The following is a 22,207-nucleotide window of genomic DNA, read 5'->3' as shown; positions in this document are numbered from 1 at the left end:
AATATACCAGTTATTCAATGTATAGCTGCACACTGTTGTAAGACAGCAACGGTTGGTTCGACGTTTAGCGCAAGGATACCCGACCTACATTATCTCGGTGAGATGCCCGATGATTGATGTTAGGTTTATTTCTAGTCGGTCTCTACTGTCTGATCATTCCATGTTTATTTAGCATTTATCTTCCTTTTTCCGACCTGTTGGTCGCTTCACTTTCCTTTATTTGTAATAATCCTCACTCCTGTTACACTCGATTAATCGACGCTTAAAAGCTCGATGTTTTCTTCGCTGACGCCCTCAGTTCTCATTGCGTTCACAACCGCGAGACTGAGGTCGGTATATCTTTTATCATATTCACTCGTTTACTTGTTCTAAAACCTTCACCTCCCGACCGCAAAGTCGTTAAACTAGGAAGGTAAAAAGCAAAAGCAAAAGACATAGCATAAAACTAGTACATTCACGGAAAAAAAAAAAAAAAAAAAAAAAAAAAAAAAAAAAAGTACCACAGGCCGGCAATGTCGACCAGGGGGTAAAAGCTCAGGCGGCACCAGGGCGGGCGTCGCGCCGACCCCGAGCCCAGGGCCGTCGACCAAGAGCGCCTAATTGCCACTTAAAAACGCCGAGCGCGGCTTAGGCAATTGGGTTCATATGGGTAGTTCCGCATGAACTAGGACAGTTCCTAGGAACATCCACACAGCCTACGCGCCGTAGACTAGGTGTCCCCCTAAAGACTCGCAGAGTCATGAGGTATCACCTCCGTTGGTTTCATACCCCCTGACGAGGGCGCAGCCCGAACAGACAACCGAGCCTAGGGTCCTCCCCTAAATCCCAAAAAAAAACCTCACCAATCACCCCACCCACCTTAGACCTAACCAACCAGCCCAAACCGCTGTGCGGGGCTCACGAGACTACACATGTCACCTCCACCCCAATGATGCCCTTACATACCACTAGCCACCAAACGTGACTGGCTCCTCCCTGACACATAATAGCTACCCTGATGATCCCTGGCCACTATACGTCCATGGCGGCGCAACCAGAAATGCCCCCTCACCCAACCCAACCACCTTGTCTCACGACTACTCTGCATTCCCCATATCTGGACTGTAACGCCCCGAGAAATACATGTCTGCTTAAACCTCAACGAACCCCAAGACCGCTAAAAGCGGCCCTCGGCCATGGAAGGTTTAAACGCCCCATGCTCTCCACGCTCTCCCCCTAACGCAAAAACCCACACACGATATCCCTAACGTAACATTGAGACATGAGCAACACTCTGTCGAAACCCCGACTAGTAACCTACGTGCGACAGTCTGTGCTCCAGAATCCACCCCATCACCCACCACCCTGCTACGAGTACTCATACAACCTATCCGAACTAACGCATATTACAACCAAATGAGCATTACAAATATCATGACCCACTGAGAGGCCAGCCTGCCTGCCGATCTAAGTCAGACCATCACTGCCAAACCTCCGCCCTGACAGGACCACAGCAACCTGGCAAGGAAAACTGCTATACCTTACAATTCAACCAGACCCCGGCCCCACCCTCACATGCCAAACTGCCCTTATGTCCCGGCCTTGAGACGCCATCAAACCCAAGCACTAAAACCCTCTGGCTGTCAACTAAATGCATAAGCTAAAACCAAACCGCTGCGACTCAACGTTTAAATTCGCCCTAATGCAAAAAATTCCAATAACGCAACGTCGTATGCGCCAACCAAGTGAAAACCCGGAAAGCACCTAGACTAACATTGTACCGCCTCCAAACCCTGAACTGCCTTTCGCATACGTCAGCCCGTTGAAAACACCGGGACACCCCAGTAGCTGGAAATAAAAGCGGGTAACTCCACAGAAACTGTGTCAGTTCCCCCTAGTCCGCCCACCGTCCTAGCCCCTAACAAGCTCCCCATTAAACCATGGAGGTAAATACCCCCCTGCCCTCTCTACAACCTCTGACAAGGCCCAGTCCGAACAGTCATTCATACCCCTCCATACAACCTTTCAAACCCAGCTGACGTCTGAGGATGAACACATGATAGCGGCCATAACTAACGCACCGCAAAACTTCGCAGTCACTATCGCTGACCAAGTGGAGGACGAGAATATCTCCGACTCTGACTCCGACAACCCAGACTCTGCCCAATCCAGCCCCCTCCTTGGGAAAAATCATCAAGGGAATGGTAAAAACAAAGATCTCACTTTAGTAACCGAAAATGAAATGAGGAAACACGCGAGATCACCCACTGCCGCGAGAATTCAAGGCCCCCTAAAGGCCCCCCCCCACTTCCTCCCTCCAAAAGCGATGAGGCCCCCCCTCATTACCCCCCAGAACCAAAAATCCTCCCTCGTGCCCACTCCCGACGTCTTCGACCTCGGGTCGGGTGGCTCGACAACCTTCCAAAAAAACACAAACCCCATTGAATTCCCCCCGTCCCGTAGCCCGGCCTCTGAAGGCAATGGATCCCCCATCACCACTGACCAACCAACCTTCATACCGGTAATCGCTGAACAACCCGACGATGGAAGAGACGATCTAAACTGGCTACCACTAGGACCTGACCTGGCAAACTTTTACGCGCACGGCCTCCGCCCAGGCCGCCTCCTCGAAGGAGCAAACCCTGACCGTGCCAAAGCCTGGCTAAAAAAGGCAGGTGCCATCCTAGCCATGCCCCTTGACGCCGCCCACAGCGAAGAAAACACTAGCAATTTCCAAACCAACATGGAAGCCTTTCTAGAAAGGGCGTTCCCAGACCAAGTCGGGGAAGTAAACATCATCCCCCCTGTCCCTATTGACCTTAGACGTGGTGGAACCCCCCAATACGCCAAACCGTGGGGCTTCTTAGTTGAAGGCCTAAATCCCCAATTTGCCGACCTCCTCATTCGTGAACACCTATGGATATGCAAAACGATCGGGTTCATCGCCATCGGCACCAGATTCAAACCCTCATCCTTCATGATTTCCATTGTGGGAATGGGTAACAGGCTAAAAGACGCGAACAACATAAAAGAAGCCGTCAAACAAACGATCTCCAAAAACCCGAGCCCCTTCCAAAAATTCCTCAAGGAGGCAAGTATGACAGATGACCAGATAAGAGTAATTGTGGACAGCGTCTGCGTAATCCCGAGAGGATACGCCCCCAATGGGAAGGAAAACAATGAGAACACCGAAGAAAAAAGAAGACCAACTTCTGACAAATCGGTAACCATGTGGGAGTTGCATATGGACCCCCCCTTCAAAACCCTCAAGGAGGCACGCGAAACTCCACATGACCAATGGTCCCAATCCTTCAGAACAGCCTCATTTGTAAGTGAAAAAACCCAGGCAGGACACGCCTTCAATAGACAAAGAGTCTGCAACACCTGTAAGGCTTCCGACCACTTCTTCCACTGCTGCCCGATCCACTCTCACTCAGCCTGGAATCAACGGTACCCCAAACAAGAGGCTGACACGGAAGCCGGTATCGACGGTGACATGATCCCCTCCAGCTCCAACGGAGGACCGTTCCCCTCACTCCCCCGATACGCGCCTTACTCGAACTTCCAACGAGGAAGAGGACGTGGCCGCCCCCCTACTCAATACGGCTCGCGATTCCCCCCCTACGTCCCCCCTAAATACAACTTCGACTAACACGCACAAAAACAGACTTCACCCTAAAAACCGCGGACAACTAGCAAAAAATTGATTAAATAGCCTGAACTATTTCAGCCCACACCATCGTAGCTACTCCGTCCTGCCCTGTAAATACCTCTATGACCCATACACTTGAATCTGAAATTCGAACGGAAAATTTTAATCAGCTACCCTACTCCGAACCTCCCCACCTCACAACCCCCCTACTGAGCCCACACTTACTGAGCCTTCGGGCGACAGGAAAGCCCAGTAGCTCAACCCCTAAGAAAACCCCAACATCCTGAACCCCGGCTGGCAATCGGATCGGGAAACCACCAACTGCCTGTAAAAAGATCAAAACCCGAAAGCCCAATCACACGGTGAATACTCAACCAGTCAACCGACCACAGCCCCCGGTGCCCGGAGGGCAGAGAGTTTATACCGTTTTACCAAAACCCAATGACGGGCACCTGGGATCGGAAAACGGACCCAAACCACAACCCCCGCCTAGACTGCTCCGCCTGAGAGGAGGAAGTGGCCCAAAGACGACAACAAATGGCCACCTCTGCATCGCCGCCCTCAACATCAAGGGGGCCAACAGCCCACAAACTAGACAAAAATGGAACCTAATCATAGACAAAATGAAAAATGACAAAACCGCGGTGATGTGCGTCTCTGAGACTCACACTGACTCCACACAGGAAAACCAACTATCCGACCGCTATGGTGACGACTTCCAAATCTTCCACTCCTTCGACCCGGCCCACTCCAGAGCTGCAGGGGTCGCAATCATCATCAACAAAAACATTATTAAGAAAAATGTAACAGAAACAATCAACCTCATCCCTGGCCGTGCCCTCCTCTCCACGATTGAATGGCCCACCGATAGAAAGATCACAATCCTAGCAATATATGCCCCAAACGTCAGAGGAACGGGTATTGAAAGCGCTGCTTTCTGGCAGAACCTAAGTGAACTCACAGAAAACCTCCAAATCGACATGATCCTAGGAGACTTCAATATCATCGAGGACGCGATTGACCGTACCCCCCAACACGAAGACGCAGATACCGCGGTAAGGGCCCTCAAAGAACTCCTATACCTCCACAATCTAGAGGACGGCTGGCGCAAGACCAACCCCCCACCATCAAAAAACTACACCTTTGGCCATAGATCTGGAACCCACATGTCAAGAATCGACAGAATCTATGCCACAAACGAAATAACCAACAGCACACTCACCTGGAACATCCAAAACCCCGGAATCCCCACCGCCGACCACCAGCTAATCTCGGTCGATATCCATGACCCCCGCGCACCCCATATCGGCAAAGGTAGATGGGCCATCCCAAACTTCCTAATAAACGACCAGGAGTTCCTGATCGGAGTTGAAAAACTAGGATCTGATGCTCTTGCCGACATGATCAGTCTCCCCTTGCCAAACGATGGTGGAATACAAAATATATTCCTCCAGTTCACACAGGCCACCATATCTCTTGCACGCAAACTCGCTAAAACTAAGTCAGGCAAGTTAAACTCAACCCTCAGACGCCTTGAGAAACGTAGAGACAAAGCAATCAGAAATCTAAACTCACCCCGTTATGCACACCACCTGGAGGAAACCCAATACCAGATAATGGCCCTAACCGAAAGGATCCAAGAAATCGAGAAGACCCGCCATAGGAACAACAAAACCTCAGCCAGCACGAATAGACGCCTATTTGCCGAGTCAATAAACAAATACTGGTGCGGATGGGGGAAAAACAAAAAACCACATGACACAGTAACTGAACTGCGCATTCCCCACACCGACCCCCCCTGCTACACCTCAAACTCCTCCAAAATGGCCAAAATCACTGCTGAACACTACAATGCAGTACAAACAAGAGACCTCGACCTCTCCTCCCCCCTTGAAAGGGAAAATTGCATCGCAGAGTCCCTCTCGCAAATTACCACTTCCCCCTCAACCCAAACAATTCCCATGTCAACAAGCATCAGCTACGATGAGACCCGTGCCGCCCTAAAACAATCCCCAAATGGAAAGGCCCCAGGCCTTAACGGAATCCCAACCGAACTCTACAAAAGGCTCCACGAAAGATGGTTAGCTAAGTCTGAAAGCCGTGTAGACATAGTCAAACTCCTCCACAATGTAATTCATGATATCGAAACGCGAGGCATATCCTCCCCTCAATTTACAGCTGGCTGGCTATGCCCCCTGTACAAGAAAAAAGACAGGAGAGAGATCGAAAACTACAGACCGATAACCGTACTAAATGCCGAATATAAAATTATGACAACAGCCCTCATGAATAAAATTGCCCCAATTGCCCCCAACCTCATAAATAAATGCCAGGCTGCCTTCATAAAAGGCAGAAGTATTCATGACCAAATCGACCTGGTTAACCGCATGATAGACCTATGTGAAATCATTAATCAAGATGGTGCGATTGTTGCCCTTGACCAGGAGAAAGCATATGACAGAATACGCCATGACTATCTCTGGCGCACTCTAGAGGCCATGGGAATCCCAGCCCCCACAATCAACACCATAAAATCACTGTACTCCGAACCAAAAACCCGCGTAATCCTGAACGGCGAAATCAGCGACAAGTTCCCTGTACACAGAGGTGTAAGGCAAGGTGACCCACTGTCATGCCTCCTGTTCAACATAGCAATCGAGCCCCTATCAATAATGTTAAGAGAATCAGACAAAATACGAGGCCTAGAAATTAAAACCCCGTCACTCACACAAAGAGTCATTGTCTCCCTCTTCGCGGATGACGCCGCGGTCTTCCTCTCAAAAGACGACGATGTGGACTGCCTAATGAGTATCCTCAATACCTGGTGCACTGCTTCCGGGGCAAAATTCAACAATGAAAAATCCGTAGTCATCCCTGTGGGCTCACCAACATATCGCAAAACCCTACTCAACACAAGAAATCTAAACACCAACTCGACCAGCCCCTTCCACAACGATATATTAATCCTCGAGGATGGACAAACCACGAGATATCTAGGAGCACATTGTGGAAACCACCCAAGCGGGATTGACCCATGGCCAGACATCATGGCCAAAGTCAGCACTAGTCTTAAAAACTGGCAAAAAACCTACCCGACTATCGAAGGACGAAAACACATCACCCAAATGGTCATCGGCGGCATGACCCAATTCCACACCTCCGCCCAGGGCATGCCAAAAAAAATTGAAAAAGAGCTCGGCACCCTAACAAAAAACTTCATCTGGAATTCTCAAATCCCCCCAATCAGCATGAAAACTCTAAACAACCCACCTGGCGAAGGGGGAAGAAACATCCTAAACATCAAGGCGAGGAACGAGGCGATCCACCTTGTAAAACTAAAGAGAATCCTCAACAGGTCCCCCAACAGATCACCGGCTGCAGACGCCGCAGAAGCGTTAATCATCTCCTCACTCCCGAAACACGTCCGGGACGAAGAGTCCCGCGACCCACGAATAACCGACATCTTCACCCAGCAAATCTTCATCAAGCAACGATACACGAGCAGAACCCTCCCACACGAAATCAAAGCCATACTCAACACAGGAGTCAAGTATAACCTAGCCCTCGATGACATTAACCTTCCTCTGAGCATCAGACTCGATCTCCCAGCATGGCACCACATCGGAAGAAAAGACCGTGTCAGAACAAGAGAAAACACGCCCGCGGCAAAATGTCTGAGAAAAACCCACGACTGCTTCCGCACAGGCGACCTCCTCACCATGGCAAACATTTTAGACGATCCATTCCACAGACGCTGGAGTAAATCTTGCTCCTGCCCCCCCTGCACAAGATTCCGTACAATGGGTTGTAAAAACCCTGAGACCTGCTACCAAGCCGCTGAAAACATAATCTCGAACCTGAAACCCCAAGTCAACCCCCGATCGGTCCTACCATGCCGTCCCCCCCCCTCGAGAACCGATATAGAAAACACCGGAACCCACTCCCTAGGCGACGTGCTGAACGTCAAAACCATCAAAACCTTCCCCGACCTGAAAAACAATACGTCAGACTACTTCCGCATCTTCCGCGAAGAACTCAACCAGACAAATCCCCCCACGCTGAGACTCTCAAGGAACCTCAGCACTGACATCGTTGCCTACACAGACGGGTCCTGCACTGGCAACGGCGAAATCGATGCCAGCGCCGGCTACGGAGTGTGGTACAGTACAGATAACCCCAACAACGCCAGCCTCCCCGCAAACCGCACCTTCCCCCAAACAAACAATACTGCTGAAATCCTAGCAATAAACCACGCAGCCGCTACGACGCCCCGAAGAGCTAGACTCCACATCAAAACTGATTCTAAATGGTGCATGAATACACTAACCATAGATCTGGACAATGCGGAAGACCAGAACTTCATCGGATCCCCTCATCCCCTTGCTATAAAGACCACCATCAACTCCCTCCGGACAAGAAACGGCATTGTCTCCATCGAATGGATTAAAGGCCACAACGGCTGCGAAGGCAACGAAAATGCTGATAACCTCGCTGCAACAGGCTCCACAAAACCCCCCAATGCCGAACCCACCATCACCAGCCTCCCCTTCACCCAGAACGGCGCTAGACTGTGCGCCCTAACCCAAGCAACCGCCACGAAACTAATAATCCGAGAATCAGCAAAGAACAACCACAACAAAAGTCAAAGATCAACGAAGAACCTTGACCACATCAGAGACACCCTGAAAAGCCTTGACTGCCCGGCCCCAAACAACGACTTAATCTGGCGCGCCATCTTAAGAAATAAGAATGAACTGAACCCCAGCCTTAGAAACTTCGTATGGAAACTTGTCCACGGCGCCCACAAAGTCGGCCCCTACTGGAGTAAAATCCCTGGATACGAAGACCGCGGCCTATGCGCGAAATGCGACGTCCCTGAATCGATGAACCATATCGTTTTTGTGTGCCCACACAACCAAGGCCCTAAACTTTGGGCCGCCATAAGATCCATGAACACAACAAAAGGAATACGCTGGCCCAATACCATGGATATACACCATGTAATGGCAGCCCCCCTAACCTTAATTAAAAGCCGGAGCGGCATCACAAACCACGGTGCTACTAGATTCTTCAGAATCGCCGTCCTCGAATGCGCTTGGCAAACATGGAAACTAAGATGTAAAAGAGTCCTCAGCGACGACACAAATGGCGAAATTAAAATCTCGCACAACGAAGCCATAAACTCCCTCAAAGCCGCCATGAACGAAAAACTTAACCAAGACAGATCCCTCACGAACAAGAAAAAATACCATAATAAAGCTCTACCCGAATGGCTCGTTCTACACACCCGGAGCGGTACACTGGAGAATGAACTATGCCTCCCCGAGAATTGGCTAAAGTGCAACGGGGTTTTAGTGGGTATACCTGACCCTCCGCGGTCACGGGAGCCCCACACGGAGCGATCCTCGCCAGTGCGATAACGCATTCCCCCGTGGTGGCAATTCCCCTCACACCGAGGCACCAATCATCAACTACTGGAAGGCACCGCCCTCCCTACAAACCTTCAGGCATCACGCCCGCGAAAGCTACCGAAGGTTCCACCAAGAAAAAAAAAAAAAAAAAAAAAAAAAACCTTCACCTAGTATTATTCTATTCTAGGTAGATATCCAATTATAGTTCTCATTGCGTTCACAACCGCGAGACTGAGTATTATTCTATTCTAGTCTGCGTTACACACGAGCACCCGGACTTCAGCTGGAACTCGGACACTAACTCTGGGAAACCTCTCGGTATTGGCAGACTATTTGGAACCGTAGGAACAGGAGTTAGGAATAGTTCGAGAAACTACTTCAAAGCGGTTGGGGCCCGACTGAACTTGGATTTGTTACGGAATGCCCATGTTACTAGAATATTGTTCTCTGAGGACAAAGTACCAGTTGTCACTGGCGTCGAGTTTACCGAAAGCCCAAATGGTAAAATTATTGCATTAGGGAATGATTTTGGTTAGTAAAAATCGTCCTCATGAAATGATTTGGATTCTAGGTCCAAGGACTGTCGTTAGTGCATCCAAAGAAGTCATTCTTGCCGCTGGCGCCATCAACTCTCCCCAAATCCTTCTGCTCTCAGGCGTTGGACCAAAATCAGAACTCGAAGCATTGGGGATCAAAGTGGTTAAAGATCACCCCGAAGTAGGCAAGAACCTACAAGACCACACGCTGCTTTTGAACAATGTGAGTTCCGGGCGTTTTGCACTTTGGTGTGGAAGGTCATATATATTAATATATCGTTAATTTCGGGAAAAAAAAGTGGATTATCAATGACAAGGGCACAAGGGACGAACTCTCCCACAATCCTGCCTTCGCTCAACAACAAGAATGTTTGTATAACCCAAACAAAGCCGGTACGTAAATCAACCTCCGCACTAGTACTGTCGATCAGGCCAAGCACCGCAACATGGCTGAACTATCCATTTTTTAGGTCGTTTGTCCAACACGATCGCTCAATCGATTGGGTTCTTCCGTTTACCTTCTGACGATCCCATCTGGTCGCAACCTGGCATCGTCGACGATTGCCCAGGTCCAAATTCACCGCACTTTGAATTAATCTTAGATGACGGATTTGCGAGTACACTCTATCCCGAACCTTCGGAGGGGAATTTCATGACCATTGCGACGGTCAACTTGTCTCCTAGTTCTAGGGGAAGCGTGAAACTTGGGTCAAGCAATCCTTTCGATGCTCCTTTGATCGATCTTGCACTCTTCGTAAAGGAACCCGATCTCCACACCGCCGTGGCCGGTAAGGCTCGGGTGTGACTGACTTGGCTGAAGCTAAGCTTACTATACTCTTTCCCATACTAGCCATCAAGCATGCACGAAACTTCTTGACTGCGCCTATTTTCAAAGACTACGTTCTAGGAGAATGGGGTTCATTAGCTCAAGCACAAACGGATGAAGAGATTATACAGTATATTCGTAACAATACGGGTGCGTGTGATACGAGGGTTTTGATCTAGGGGGTGCTGACATTTGCTTTTCATCTTCCAGTCTCCGCTTTCCATCCTACCAGTAGGTTTCTGATTATTATTGGGTTAGCGAATGGGTTAATTTTTTGATTCACTTCCTGTTCGTTAGGCACTCTTGCCATTTCGGCCAAGGACAGTCCTGAGGGTGTCGTTAATCCTGACTCAACTGTGAAGGGTATTAAGAAGCTCCGCGTCGTCGATGCTAGTATTTTCGTGCGTGCCCGGCTTTCTGTACTACTCTTTCTTACGTTGCTGAGCAAACCTATGTTTTTTTTTTTTTGTTTTTGCCAGCCCCTCGCACCCGCAGCCCACCCTCAGATTCCAATTTATGCGATTGCAGAGCTCGCCTCGGAGACCATCGCAGGGGATTACAAGTTAAACGCAAGGTTATGATGTGTAAGACATAGAAGAGATCTGAGGGGGAGAAAAAATTATACGCGTTTCTGCGCGAGTCCGTTGTACAAAAGAGTAAAAACGTGAAAAGTAAAAAAGTAAAAATAGACCAATCCCTATGGATCAGTGTGTTGTTTGCATCACAACTACTCAGAAGGCATCCCTAGCTCATAAAAAAGCCGTAACCTCCAAATTCGCCGCAGGGTCATCTCAAGGTCGTGCATGGTGACCGGGCTACGCTAGCGAGAAGAGTAAACACGAGAACCGAACGTTAACACACATGACAACAAGTCAAAATCCGCAATCATGATTCCAGCCTCCATCTAATCCCTTGGGCGTTCACCAGAGGAAAAAAAAATCACAATTGCAAGCCATAAGTGATGGTGCCTAAGGGGCCAACCAAGCCGCTCGGTATTACCATTGACACCATTTGGTCATCCTTTCACACCCAAGCTGAGGATCAACCTCTACAATCTCCTCTTCAATCCCCGATACACCAGAATTCCCGTGTTCAGGCATTGAGGTTGGCCTCCTACATTTGGACTGTCGCTCGAAAGCGGGGTTATCACTGAATGTTTTTGCTTCCTCCACATTGTATTCATGCTGTGCGATACAAGCAAGTAAGCAAACAAATAAGACGGGCGGGGCGAGAGAAGGGATTGCGGTGAGGTGGAGTAATAGCAAAAAATCGAGAGTCCGAATAAAACATATAAACTCACATCGAACCTTGGAACTCTTGACCACAGCTCGAGCTCAGGTTGACCTTCACGATCGGACTCATGCTGCACGTCATGGGTGACGGAAATAAGAAAACTTATCCCCTAAGGTTTGGAGGTAAGTCCGGGGACTGGGAACCAATTATTCCCTAACAAATACTCACGCCTCTCTGAGTCGTGGCATCATACAAAAGCGAACGGGAGTGAAGGCTGCCATGAAGTGCCACCGGCCTCAGTGGATATGCAGCAGACCCTCATGATGATACTTAAATTGAGTAGGATACGTACTTTGAAAGAAATCCAATGGTTGAAACTAAAAATACCTCAGCTCGGCGAAGGGAGCGGGGTGCGAGGTTGTGACTTACTAACGCCAACACTTGGCCCAATGAATGGGATGACCCTCGGTGAAGCGACTACAATACCCTGAGAGTTTGCAGGGTAAAACCCACTCGTTCACGATAATCCAAATAACCCTGAACTTACTGCAGCTAGCACAATTGATACTGACCTAGAAAGTTCTATCGTGAAAGTCAGCTCAAACGAACCGCAGCACGTCCCACTTACGCAGTTGATATACCTGTACAAGCAACGTACAGTATGATGTCTCTCAAAATGCTATCGCTTGAGTTTTATTTTTCCAATGCACCGGCGGCAAAGGTGAAAGAAAATAGAGCCAACGAGCGATTCAGCTTCTGTGCTCAACATAACACGAAGAAGTGAGCAACCCACCTCACGGCTCCATTCCTTCGTCGATGGATACTCCAAGCAAGAGCACCGGCAACAACAACATCACAAAAAGCATTCGAGAGAACGAATATACGACTATGCCACATTCGTGAGGCGAAAAGCGGATCACTTGGGTTTTGATATGTGCGTTGTAATCTGTTGCGTGCTAGTGAATATTGATATGAAGACAACAAGTCGTGTAACTAGAATTACTCACATTGATACGGCGACAACTATCGAGACCGAGACCGAGGTTTCATGCGCAATATGGGTGAGATATGCTCGAGTTAAGAAAGTTGGGTGGTAGTTGAGAGGAACGTACAAAGCCCCCAACCAGCCTCGAATAACACTAGAAAAGCCTATTCCACAGAGCTTAGTCCCGTGAAAGGCGATAGAAGATAGCCGTCATCGACATACTAAAGCGAGCAGCAAGAATATGTTTCGCAGCACTACAGAATCGGGACGGTCCAAAATCAAGGGTCGTGCCAAAATTTCTTGTGAACATATGAAGATGTGGTTAAGAACTGACCACTGACAACGGAAGGTGGTATAGACGAAGAGTGATTGCGACACAACAACTGCTACCAGCTAGGCGAAAAGGTGTAAAACAAACATGTAACAGTGTAATTCAAGAAGGGCTGCACATACGTTCGTGAATTGCGGGAATATTTGAGCCCTAGGCTCGATTTGAAGTTGATCGGAGCCCAGACGATATTCGAATGTTGGGGATTAGGCATGGGGAAGAGAGAATACACGTCACTTATGTATCATAAAACAACAGTCAGCTTTCTTACCAGATCAATCTTTTGCTAACTGCGGAACCAGGAGATATTGTGAAGGCATAGAAGTCGGTCGCCATCAATAATCTATTTACAAAAAAATGGGTTACAAGATTCAAATTGACGGGCGTCCAGTATTGAAGGCTCACACTTGAAGTGGTTGTAATAACCTAAAATACATGTGTGGAATGAGCATGAGCGCACTCGGGTCTTTGTACATCGCAGAAACTTGCCACAAGAAAATGACCTGCGCACGATTTACCAAGAATGAGTACCAAATCATATTTTGTTCCCTCGCACAGGTGGCACGAAACCGGACCTCCTAACTCACCGTAATCTTCAAGAAAAGATGGTCGGTTGGAAAGCGTTTGTAGTAGAAAAAGGTTTGGACGGTGACAACCCCAATGAGCCTAATGAGTGCGGATTCTGGATTAGTGATTTACAGGAGTAACACGGCTTTTGGACGGCACAAATGCCAGCGAAGCGTTGACAGATTTAAGGTTGAGAACGAAAGCTGAATTGCAACCTACGTTGCTGAAAGTGCGAAACCCAATACAGAGAATGCAAGCCATGTCTCGAGATTTCTTAGAATCTCTGGCGATGGTGGGCCTCCTGGAGGGGGCGCGCAACTGCGGCCATCCATGCGTGTGGAGTTTCTTGGCTTGGGAAGTGGGCCCCCAAGTCTCCTGCCAGAGGGCAAGGTTGGGGAGAAACCCAAAGCTTGATTAAGTTTATTATATACGTTGTACCCAAGGAAACTATACCTCTCACGCCGGAGTTGGGGGAAGTCCGAAGCTTATAATTGCATCAGGGCGATCAGAACCTTTTTAGTTTAGTATTATTATCTCCCATTGATTCGCACGGCATGTCCCTTTTCCCAACTAATCAACTCTATCCACTTCTAGGTCAGCCATCGATGCGGAGAAAACTCCTCCAAATAGCTTCTGGAGTGTGCACAGCTCATGATGGTGTGCGCACTTGCCAATGACAACCAGAAGTTTCTCATTGGACATATTGCGTTGTTGGGACATGAGAAAGGAAGCCCGCGGATCCATGCGTTTGGCGGTTCTTTGTTACCCGGTATCAGGTCTCCTGTTCCCTATCAACACTCATACATGCCCCCCCCCCCCCTAAATACCATGGTCCTATATGGTCCTAAGCCTTAGTGCAAAGGCATGACGTGGTACGTGTTTACGTAGAAACAGTTAGAGTTGGAGCTGCTGCGAACTGTCGAGTGACACTTGTAAAACCGTCAAATAGCTAGCCATGCCCGTCCTAGTAGACCACTGATTCATTGCAGTCCTAGCGATCGTACTCGTGGAGTTCATTCATGTGTTATGTGCCTTTCAACTTCTTGATCTCGCAACAAATTATGCCGGAAGTTGAACCGAATCCAGTGGCGCTTGGACTAACTCACATCCCTCACCTCATCGTAGGAAATGTGTCCTACAAAATCATGCACCGTAACATTTGCTGCATTAAGGCAGTGATCAAAGAGCGGATACTTATGCCTGAATAAGCTGAAGGACCTAAGATAACGCGGTGCAGTCGAAATCCAAGTAGTTCAATTCACTGCACTGCCTCGAAGGTCTCGGCATCCGCGCGCTCGACGACTCCGACTAGTAGCTCGACGGGACCGCTGGTGATGATGCCTCCTGACACAATATTATGTTCGGCCAGCTCCGTTTGTTGATGGGGCCCCGCAATGTGATGGCTCGCCTTACAATAAGTCCGGCGCGGGCTACAATGCCGAGGTTCTAAGACTCCAACCTCCATATGTAACGCGTACCTTTACTGGATGAATAATCGGGCATGTTAATCCCATCATTATCTAATACCAAGCAACTTCAACACAGGGAAGTCTTGTACCAACAAATGCTGAATTGCGCAAGGTCCGTGTGAGACATCTTCCGTTAAACGTATGACACAAGAACAACCCCCATCTAAAAAAGTACATTTGATGTAACTTATGGAAAACCTATTATGTAGAACCATGATTGCGTATCGGCTGGCCTCACTACGGCGATGCGTAAGTGAATGAATTAGGACGGAAATGAGCTGAAAGGGGAAACCAGCAGGGGGGGCAACAGGACATGGCGATGAGACTCATCAGCACGAGGCGAGCGCGCTTCCGAGTGAACTCATACCCCAGTTGTGGAAAGGTGAAAGGCCCTACATATGGCTCAAGCGCAATACTGTGCCCACAATGCGCACTCAACAGCTTGGACCAAAATTTACTATGTCAAACGCCACAATAAGGGTCTATTTTGCGCGCGTAGAATGTAGTTGTACATATGGTCCTTCGATGCAATGTGAGCCGCAATCAAGACCGCGAGCGCAACGGCTTGGGTACAGTAAGATAGGTGACAAGCGATTGCAGAATCCTATGTTGCGATGGATGCATACCCTATCGGCGGGCGAAATTCGTAGCGAGGGGCAATTGGCTACTTCCAGCAATTCAACACACCATAAAAGGCCAACCTAGTGATAGTGCACAGCATGCCAGTTCAGTCTCAAGTGTCCGTCAAAGTGATGAACCACATGGAATGGTCCAAGCGAACGCGCAGCGGCTTGGACTCACCAATCATTCGAGTTTCAAGAACCTCCCATCGGCCCAGAAATCGTTCGGAGTAAAATCTGAACTGTAAACCACGCCAAAAAAAGTCTACGTTGTTCGCATGTGCAAAAGGAGCCCCATCCAGCTAATTAAGACCAGGATGCTAAGGATCAATCAGAAAAGCATTGCTCACATTACTCAGGGAGCCAGACCCGAAACCGGATATCGAGACAATTTCAAGGAGGGCTGGGAGGTCGGCGTGTCTGTAAGGGTTGCCAAAGCTCGAGACGACAATCAGAACAAGGCCCGAGTAAGGCCAGAAAAGGACCATCCAAGATGAAGTCTATGTGCATTCGCAGCTGCTTTGGAGCCAGGAACACCGAGCATCTGACGCACCAGATTCCGGGTCATCAACGGCGATAGTTGACACTGGTGCACAGGCATACTGATGCCATGTAACCACGATTCAGTGAACGTGGGGAGAAATTGGTAGCCAATCACGGAACTTCAAGCGGAACTTCGAGACGAACACTCAGAAAGCCGGAGTTGGAAGTTGTGGCTTTTGCCCACCCGACATCGAAGATGCCGAAATGGACGATGAGGCACCGATAGGCTGTTTATGTCTGGAGCATTTTTGCCAACAGGTGATTGGGTCCTTGTCGCATGAAGGCTGAGTCAGGTTCCTGCCGGCATCACACTTTCAAAATGCGGCAACAACGAAGCAAGGTCCGCGTGAGATAAGATCGAGATGTGGGATGAATTAGAGAAGTAGATGGAAGCAGACATGTAATAACGATAATTGAATAACATGGAATAACACAGCGGTGATTTCGGGGAGTAAACGAGAAGCGACGGGATGTGTATGCGATGTATGTGCGCGCGTGCCTGTGTGCCTGTGTGTCGTCGTAAATGTCCGTCTCTACTAGATGGAAGAAGATCCAACCTAGAGGAAGCTCGGCATCACCACCAACGTTATCTAGTCGTCCTTTCACACCCAAGCTGAGGATCAACCTCCACGATCTCTTCTTCGATCCCGGACACGTGAGAATTCTCGCGTTTAGGCATTGAGATTGGCCTCCTAGCACATGTGGGTTGTCGTTCGAAAGCTGGGTTATCATCGTATGTTTTTGATTCCTCTACGTTGTATTCATTCTGTGCGATACAAGTAAGTCAGCGAATAAATAAGATGTGTGGGGCAAGGTGAAGGAAGGGTTGCGATAAAGATAGTAAAGCTGAGAGAGCTCGAACGAAACGTAAACTCACATCGAACTTTGAAACTCTTGACCACAGCGCAACTTCATGTTGGCCTTCACGATCAGACGCTTGCTGCACGTCACGCATGACGGAAATAAGAAAACTTATCCCCTACGTTTCGTTCCAAGGTAAGTCCAGCGGCGCTTGGAACGAATCATTCCCTAACATATACTCACGCCTCTTTGAGTCCTGGCATCATACAGAAGTGAACGGGAGTGAAGGCTATCATAAAGTACCAGCCTCAATGAATATGCGATACATTCATAATGATAGATTAAGTGGGTAACGCACTTTGAAAGAAATCCAATGATTGAGACTAGGGATACATCAGCTCGACAACAGCGTTACTAGGGAGGTGGTGGCTTACCAGCACCAACACTTGGCCCAATGAATGGGATGACCCTTGGAGAAGCGACCACAACGCCCTAAGAGTACGCGGCGTAAAACTCGCTGGTTCACGATAATCCAAACAACTCTGAACTTACCGCAGCTAGCACAATTGATACTGACCTAAGAAGTTCCATCATGAACGTCAAGCTCGAACGAATCACAGCACGGCCCACTTACGCAGTTGATAAACCTGTACAAGCAATGTACAGCATGATGTCTCTCAAAACGTTATCGCTTACGATTTCCAACAGTAGTGGCGAGAGAAAATAGAGATTCAGCTTCCTATGCTCAACATAACTCGAAGGAACGAGCAGTGACTCACCTCACGGCTCCGTTCTTTCGTCGATGGATACCCCAAGCAAGAGCACCAGCAACAACAATGTCACAGCAAGCATTCAGGGGACCGAATATACGACTGGGCCACAATCGTGCGGCGTAGAGTGGATTGGGGTTTTGATATGTACGCTGTAATCTGGCGAGATCCAGCGAATATTAGTATTTAGCGCATGATGAGGAGGACAGGCACGTATCTGGGGTTACTCACATCGATACGGAGACAACTACCAAGACAGAAATTTTATGCGCGATATTGGTGAGATACGCTCGAGAAAGTTGAGTGGGTAGTTAAATGGAACGTACAAAGCCCCCAACCAGCTTCGAATGACACCAGGAGTGCCTATTCCTCAGGAGCTCAGTCCGATGAAGGGTAGTGGAAGACGACCATCCCCGACATACCAAAGCGAGCAGCAAGAACATGTTTCGCAGTACTGCAGTATCGGGACGGTTCAAAGTTAAAGGGCCATGCCAGATTGTGAGAATGTGAGAAGGAATTAAGAAAAGAATTGGCCACTGACGACGGAAGGTGGTATAGACGAAGAGTGATTGCGACACAATACCTGCTAGCAGCTTGGGTGAAAAGGTGTAAATCAAACATGTAACAGTGAGATTCCAGAAGGGCTGCGCATACGTTCGTAAATTGCGGTAATATTTGAGCCCTATGCTCAATTCGAAGTTAATAGGCGCCCAGACGATATTTGGAGAGGCATGGGGGAGAGAATGCACGTCACTTGCGCGCCATGAAACAACAGTCAGCGTTCTTACCAGATCAATTTTCTACCAGCTGCCGAACCGAGAGACATTGCGAAAGCATAAATATCGATTGCCGTTAACAAGCTGTTTACCCGGGGCGAGGGAGGAGGCCAGGGCGGAGATGGAGACAGGTCAGATTCGAATTGACAGGCATCCACCACGGAAGGCTCACATTTGAAGTGGTAGCAAAATCCTTAAATACATGTGCAGGATGGGGATGAGCACACTCGAGGTCCTTGACCGGGTACAAGACAGAAACTTGCCATAAGGAAGCAACCTGCGCACGGTTTGTCAGAAGTGAGCACCAAATCCATACTTTTCTCGCTCAAATGGCAGCGACGACACTGGGCGCCTAGGAATCGATCCTCCTAACTCACCGTGATCTTCAAGAAAACATGATCGGTTGGAAAACGTTTGTAGTAGAAAAAGGTTTGGACCGTGATAATGCCAAAGAGCCTATTGTGTGTAGATTTTGGATTAGTAATTCTGAAAAGTAACGTAGCTTCTAACCGCACAAAGCCAGCTGTACTAGCAGCCAGAAGGATGAAGTGCGACTTACGTTGCTGAAAGTGCGGAGCCTAATACAGAGAATGCAATCCATGTCTGGAGAATACTTAGGACCTCTGGCGATGGTGGGTGTGTGCTATCCATGCGTATCGAGCCTGAGCTTCTTGGCTTGGGAAGTAGGCCCAAGTCTCCTGTGAGAGACGAGGTTCGGGGAGGACCCAAAGCTTGATCAGGTCCATTATATAACGTTGCATCCAAGGAAACTCGTAGCTCTCACGTCGGAGCTACAGGAGTTGTCCGCAGCTGGAGAGCGCTGTCCACCCTACATTGGATCGTATATTAGTAATTCATCGCATCAGGGCAATCAAAAACGCTTGTTTCCTTTTTAGATCATTATCTCTCATACAGCATATCACTTTTCCCTGCCGTCTTCGTCGCCACACATATAATAAAAAGTAAGCTACGTAGTCTCTGTCTGTAACCAAATCTCTGGGCCATCGGTGCCGAGGGAGCATCGAATAATTCCCCAAAAATCGCCGCTCAGCATGTGGAGTTGCGCACAGCTCCTGATCGCGCACCAATGATTGCCCTCGGTCCGTATGATATCCGTCCGTGTTTGGGCTCTTGGAGAGGGCGTGAGAAGCCCGCGGATCCATGTAGCCCCGGATGATTCTCCTGTTCATCAACGCATCAGACATGCCCGCTTGAATATGTGTGTTCACCATATCCCCGGACACCACTAGTGGCATATTCCCTAAGCCATAAGTAGCGTCAAGTGAAAAGGCATAACATGGCACGTGTTCACGCAGAGTTAGAGCCATACTAGTACTGGACCCTGGTTTTGATTCGAATTCTGTTGTTTGAACAATTGGAGCCCAGACGTGCCTATTCGAGTGTAAGAACGGATTTGTTGCAGTCCCAGCGGCCGTACTTGTGGGATGATGTATCTCGTGATCCCAGTTTCCCATCCATCAAAGTCTCACTAGTGTCATTCGTGTGCCTTTCAGCTCCCTTGATCTCGCAATAAACTATGCCCCGGAAGTTGGACCGAGCTCAATGCGCACGCCATAATTTACTTCATTGTTCCCGGGCTGTACTTGGACTATATTTAGAATGGAGAATTCAGGGTTTGACAGGCCAATCTTTTCGCCTCTCTTTTCCCGTTGGCACGGCAGGGACGGCTGATAGGTAACAGTTTACCATGCTCCTCAGGTCAACCTCGAAGTATCTATATACTTGAGAGAATCGTTCACGTATTCGTCGTAGGAAAGCTGTCCTATGGGTTAGGTATTGACAACAAATTTAGGCATTTCATTCGCTTGCAGATGTGCAATGAGCAGAAGGACCTAAAAGTCCGTGGTGCAACTGACTCCAGTTCAAAATTGCTGTGCACTGCCTCCAAGGTTCTGGCGTTCACGCTCGGCGACTCCGACCAGCCCAGCTCGACGGAACCGCGACCCGGCGCCCATTACCTAATATGGTATCAATATGTGTAGCGCTGTGGTCACGTGGATGCGCCGCTCGGCATCGCAGATGGGGACTCACCTAAAAGTCAGGCTTGTTCAGGGTTTGTGAAGTCAGGGGTGTGTCGGGTGTGAGACGACCTTCAAACATTGGACGGTCACCATAAGTCTTTGATTCCTCCACATCATACTCATGCTGTTCGCACACCTAGTCAGTACGAGATCGTGGACCCGGGGCAATCAAGGGACCAGCCAATTCTAATACTCACATAGTGTCTCGTCATTCGATTCTGTAGTTCGTTTTCCCGCTGTCCGTCATAATTCGACTCTTGATCCATGTCTCGTGTGATAGTGATAAGCATAGTGCTCAAACCCTAATGCGAATTATGGAAATGAGAATTCGGTCAATGTAGGAAGGAAAGTTTGACAACTTGCCCCTCCTAACCCCTTTGGTCTATCAGGACGAGAACTGTATAATGGGGAACGAGAATGAAGGCTTCAATAGTTATAGATATTGTCCCGGCCAATGAGCCGAAAAAATGAACATACTTGGCTAGAAAACCGATTGTTGACACTAGAAATCATCCATATCAGTTGTCAATAACCAACGGCTCTGACGCTAATCAATATACCTGATCCAACACACTGCCCAAATAGGGGAAAAACTGGCGTCAAGTGAAGGAAGCCTCCCTATTGATCCAGCATTACATTCCAAAGTGATCTAGTGATAGAAGACCATACATACCACAGCCAATAAGCCAGAAATTGCCCTAAAAGCGTGACGATCGTAGATATTTCACAGCAGCAAGACGGACACTCACCCCGATATGAGCCCAGTTCCGACAACATAAAGGATAATAACCTTAAGGATACTGTCCCTGGGTGGGGGAAGCAATAGTTTTTATCGTACCGTCGTTACCAATTGACTCGAGAAATACCTTTGGGAGCCATTCCGACGTCGGTTCACGCTCCAAGCGAGCGCGCCAGCTGTAACAAGGTCACAAATTGACGCCAAACATGGCAAACACACGAGTGTACCCATGCATTTGCTAAGCCCAGGGGGTTCGCGGATCCCAAAGACCATCGAAAACTTTGAATTTGATCAAAGAAAGCGGACCCAAAAGACCGACCGCACACATACAATTTCACCGCTAACACTGAGTGAATAATTGGACACGACTTCAGTCAATCCCATCATTATATGATACCAAGCAATAAAACAGGGACGCACTCAATCCAAAAGCAGTCTCGTTCAATATTAAGAAAAGCTGAATAGCGGTTAGACAGCTTCGGTAAAAAGTATGATACGAGAACGCCCCCACCTGAAAAAGTGCTAAGGAAATGTTTGATATAACTATGGAGAAGTCATTAGAATCAAACCCTCCCAACTATGATGACGCAGCATATTAGGACTTACGACGATATGTGGTATAAACGAAGAATCCTTGCGATATGACGGAGGAAATGAGCTAAGAAAAAGACCCACAAGGTGTGGCGACGAGACTCATCAGAGCAAGGCGAGCGCGTGTCTAGGAAGTCATACCAACATTGAGAAGTTGTGGAAAGGTGAAGGCCCTAATTGAAACATGTGGTTTAGTGCAAATACTGTGCAGCAATGTTCAGCCGCGGGACCAAAATTTACCATGTCAAACGCTCCATAAACGTAGAAAATGGGTACATTCTGCTCGCGTAGAATGTAGTTGCACATATGACTCTTGAATGTAAGATCGGCGGCAATCAG

General features: G+C 48.4%; 6 protein-coding genes across 6 annotated transcripts; 1 reads left to right on the top strand and 5 right to left on the bottom strand.

Annotated features, from left to right (window-relative positions):
- Positions 1-9,462: 9,462 nt before the first annotated feature.
- Positions 9,463-11,093, top strand: EI90DRAFT_3294121 (GMC oxidoreductase-domain-containing protein; the record flags this gene model as incomplete). Its single annotated transcript, XM_039067414.1, has 9 exons — positions 9,463-9,484; positions 9,508-9,573; positions 9,614-9,801; positions 9,878-9,971; positions 10,049-10,366; positions 10,429-10,554; positions 10,615-10,635; positions 10,702-10,805; positions 10,884-11,093. 9 exons carry the CDS (start codon positions 9,463-9,465, stop codon positions 10,983-10,985), a joined length of 1,041 nt encoding a protein of 346 aa, XP_038908733.1. The 3' UTR covers positions 10,986-11,093.
- Positions 10,955-13,849, bottom strand: EI90DRAFT_3294120 (uncharacterized protein; the record flags this gene model as incomplete). Its single annotated transcript, XM_039067413.1, has 16 exons — positions 10,955-11,588; positions 11,705-11,806; positions 11,866-11,911; positions 11,990-12,014; positions 12,067-12,124; positions 12,185-12,209; positions 12,266-12,322; positions 12,431-12,583; positions 12,645-12,660; positions 12,750-12,786; positions 12,845-13,015; positions 13,076-13,103; positions 13,222-13,293; positions 13,356-13,453; positions 13,538-13,616; positions 13,737-13,849. The coding sequence occupies 16 exons, from the start codon at positions 13,847-13,849 to the stop codon at positions 11,400-11,402; spliced, it is 1,269 nt and encodes a 422-aa protein (XP_038908732.1). The 3' UTR covers positions 10,955-11,399.
- A 2,862-nt stretch (positions 13,850-16,711) lies between these two features.
- On the bottom strand, positions 16,712-19,366 carry EI90DRAFT_3089302 (uncharacterized protein). The gene is made up of 18 exons (XM_039062289.1): positions 19,056-19,366; positions 18,874-18,952; positions 18,760-18,773; positions 18,669-18,689; positions 18,509-18,580; positions 18,375-18,402; positions 18,262-18,313; positions 18,143-18,174; positions 18,047-18,083; positions 17,952-17,967; positions 17,730-17,879; positions 17,585-17,641; positions 17,503-17,527; positions 17,385-17,442; positions 17,309-17,333; positions 17,194-17,239; positions 17,027-17,128; positions 16,712-16,915 (listed from the first exon to the last, which is right to left on the bottom strand). Exons 1-18 carry the CDS (start codon positions 19,145-19,147, stop codon positions 16,736-16,738), a joined length of 1,086 nt encoding a protein of 361 aa, XP_038908731.1. The 5' UTR covers positions 19,148-19,366; the 3' UTR covers positions 16,712-16,735.
- Positions 19,292-20,052, bottom strand: EI90DRAFT_410873 (uncharacterized protein). The gene is made up of 2 exons (XM_039067580.1): positions 19,827-20,052; positions 19,292-19,757 (listed from the first exon to the last, which is right to left on the bottom strand). Exons 1-2 carry the CDS (start codon positions 19,969-19,971, stop codon positions 19,351-19,353), a joined length of 552 nt encoding a protein of 183 aa, XP_038908730.1. The 5' UTR covers positions 19,972-20,052; the 3' UTR covers positions 19,292-19,350.
- Positions 20,053-20,086: 34 nt separating this feature from the next.
- Positions 20,087-21,035, bottom strand: EI90DRAFT_3089297 (uncharacterized protein). Its single transcript, XM_039062288.1, has 5 exons — positions 21,016-21,035; positions 20,902-20,962; positions 20,736-20,840; positions 20,549-20,662; positions 20,087-20,475 (listed from the first exon to the last, which is right to left on the bottom strand). The coding sequence occupies exons 3-4, from the start codon at positions 20,826-20,828 to the stop codon at positions 20,549-20,551; spliced, it is 207 nt and encodes a 68-aa protein (XP_038908729.1). The 5' UTR covers positions 20,829-20,840; positions 20,902-20,962; positions 21,016-21,035; the 3' UTR covers positions 20,087-20,475.
- EI90DRAFT_409810 (uncharacterized protein) lies at positions 20,808-22,207 on the bottom strand. The gene is made up of 11 exons (XM_039067579.1): positions 22,109-22,207; positions 21,953-22,041; positions 21,789-21,799; positions 21,698-21,734; positions 21,608-21,623; positions 21,505-21,556; positions 21,405-21,453; positions 21,329-21,344; positions 21,212-21,236; positions 21,099-21,156; positions 20,808-21,040 (listed from the first exon to the last, which is right to left on the bottom strand). The coding sequence occupies exons 1-11, from the start codon at positions 22,172-22,174 to the stop codon at positions 20,965-20,967; spliced, it is 495 nt and encodes a 164-aa protein (XP_038908728.1). The 5' UTR covers positions 22,175-22,207; the 3' UTR covers positions 20,808-20,964.

The sequence above is a fragment of the Cantharellus anzutake genome (assembly GCF_015039405.1).
Source record: "Cantharellus anzutake strain C23 chromosome Unknown EI90scaffold_142, whole genome shotgun sequence".
Classification (NCBI taxonomy): Eukaryota; Fungi; Basidiomycota; class Agaricomycetes; order Cantharellales; family Hydnaceae; genus Cantharellus; species Cantharellus anzutake.
Note: the sequence above shows the minus strand (reverse complement) of the source record. Positions and strands in the feature narration are given on the sequence as shown.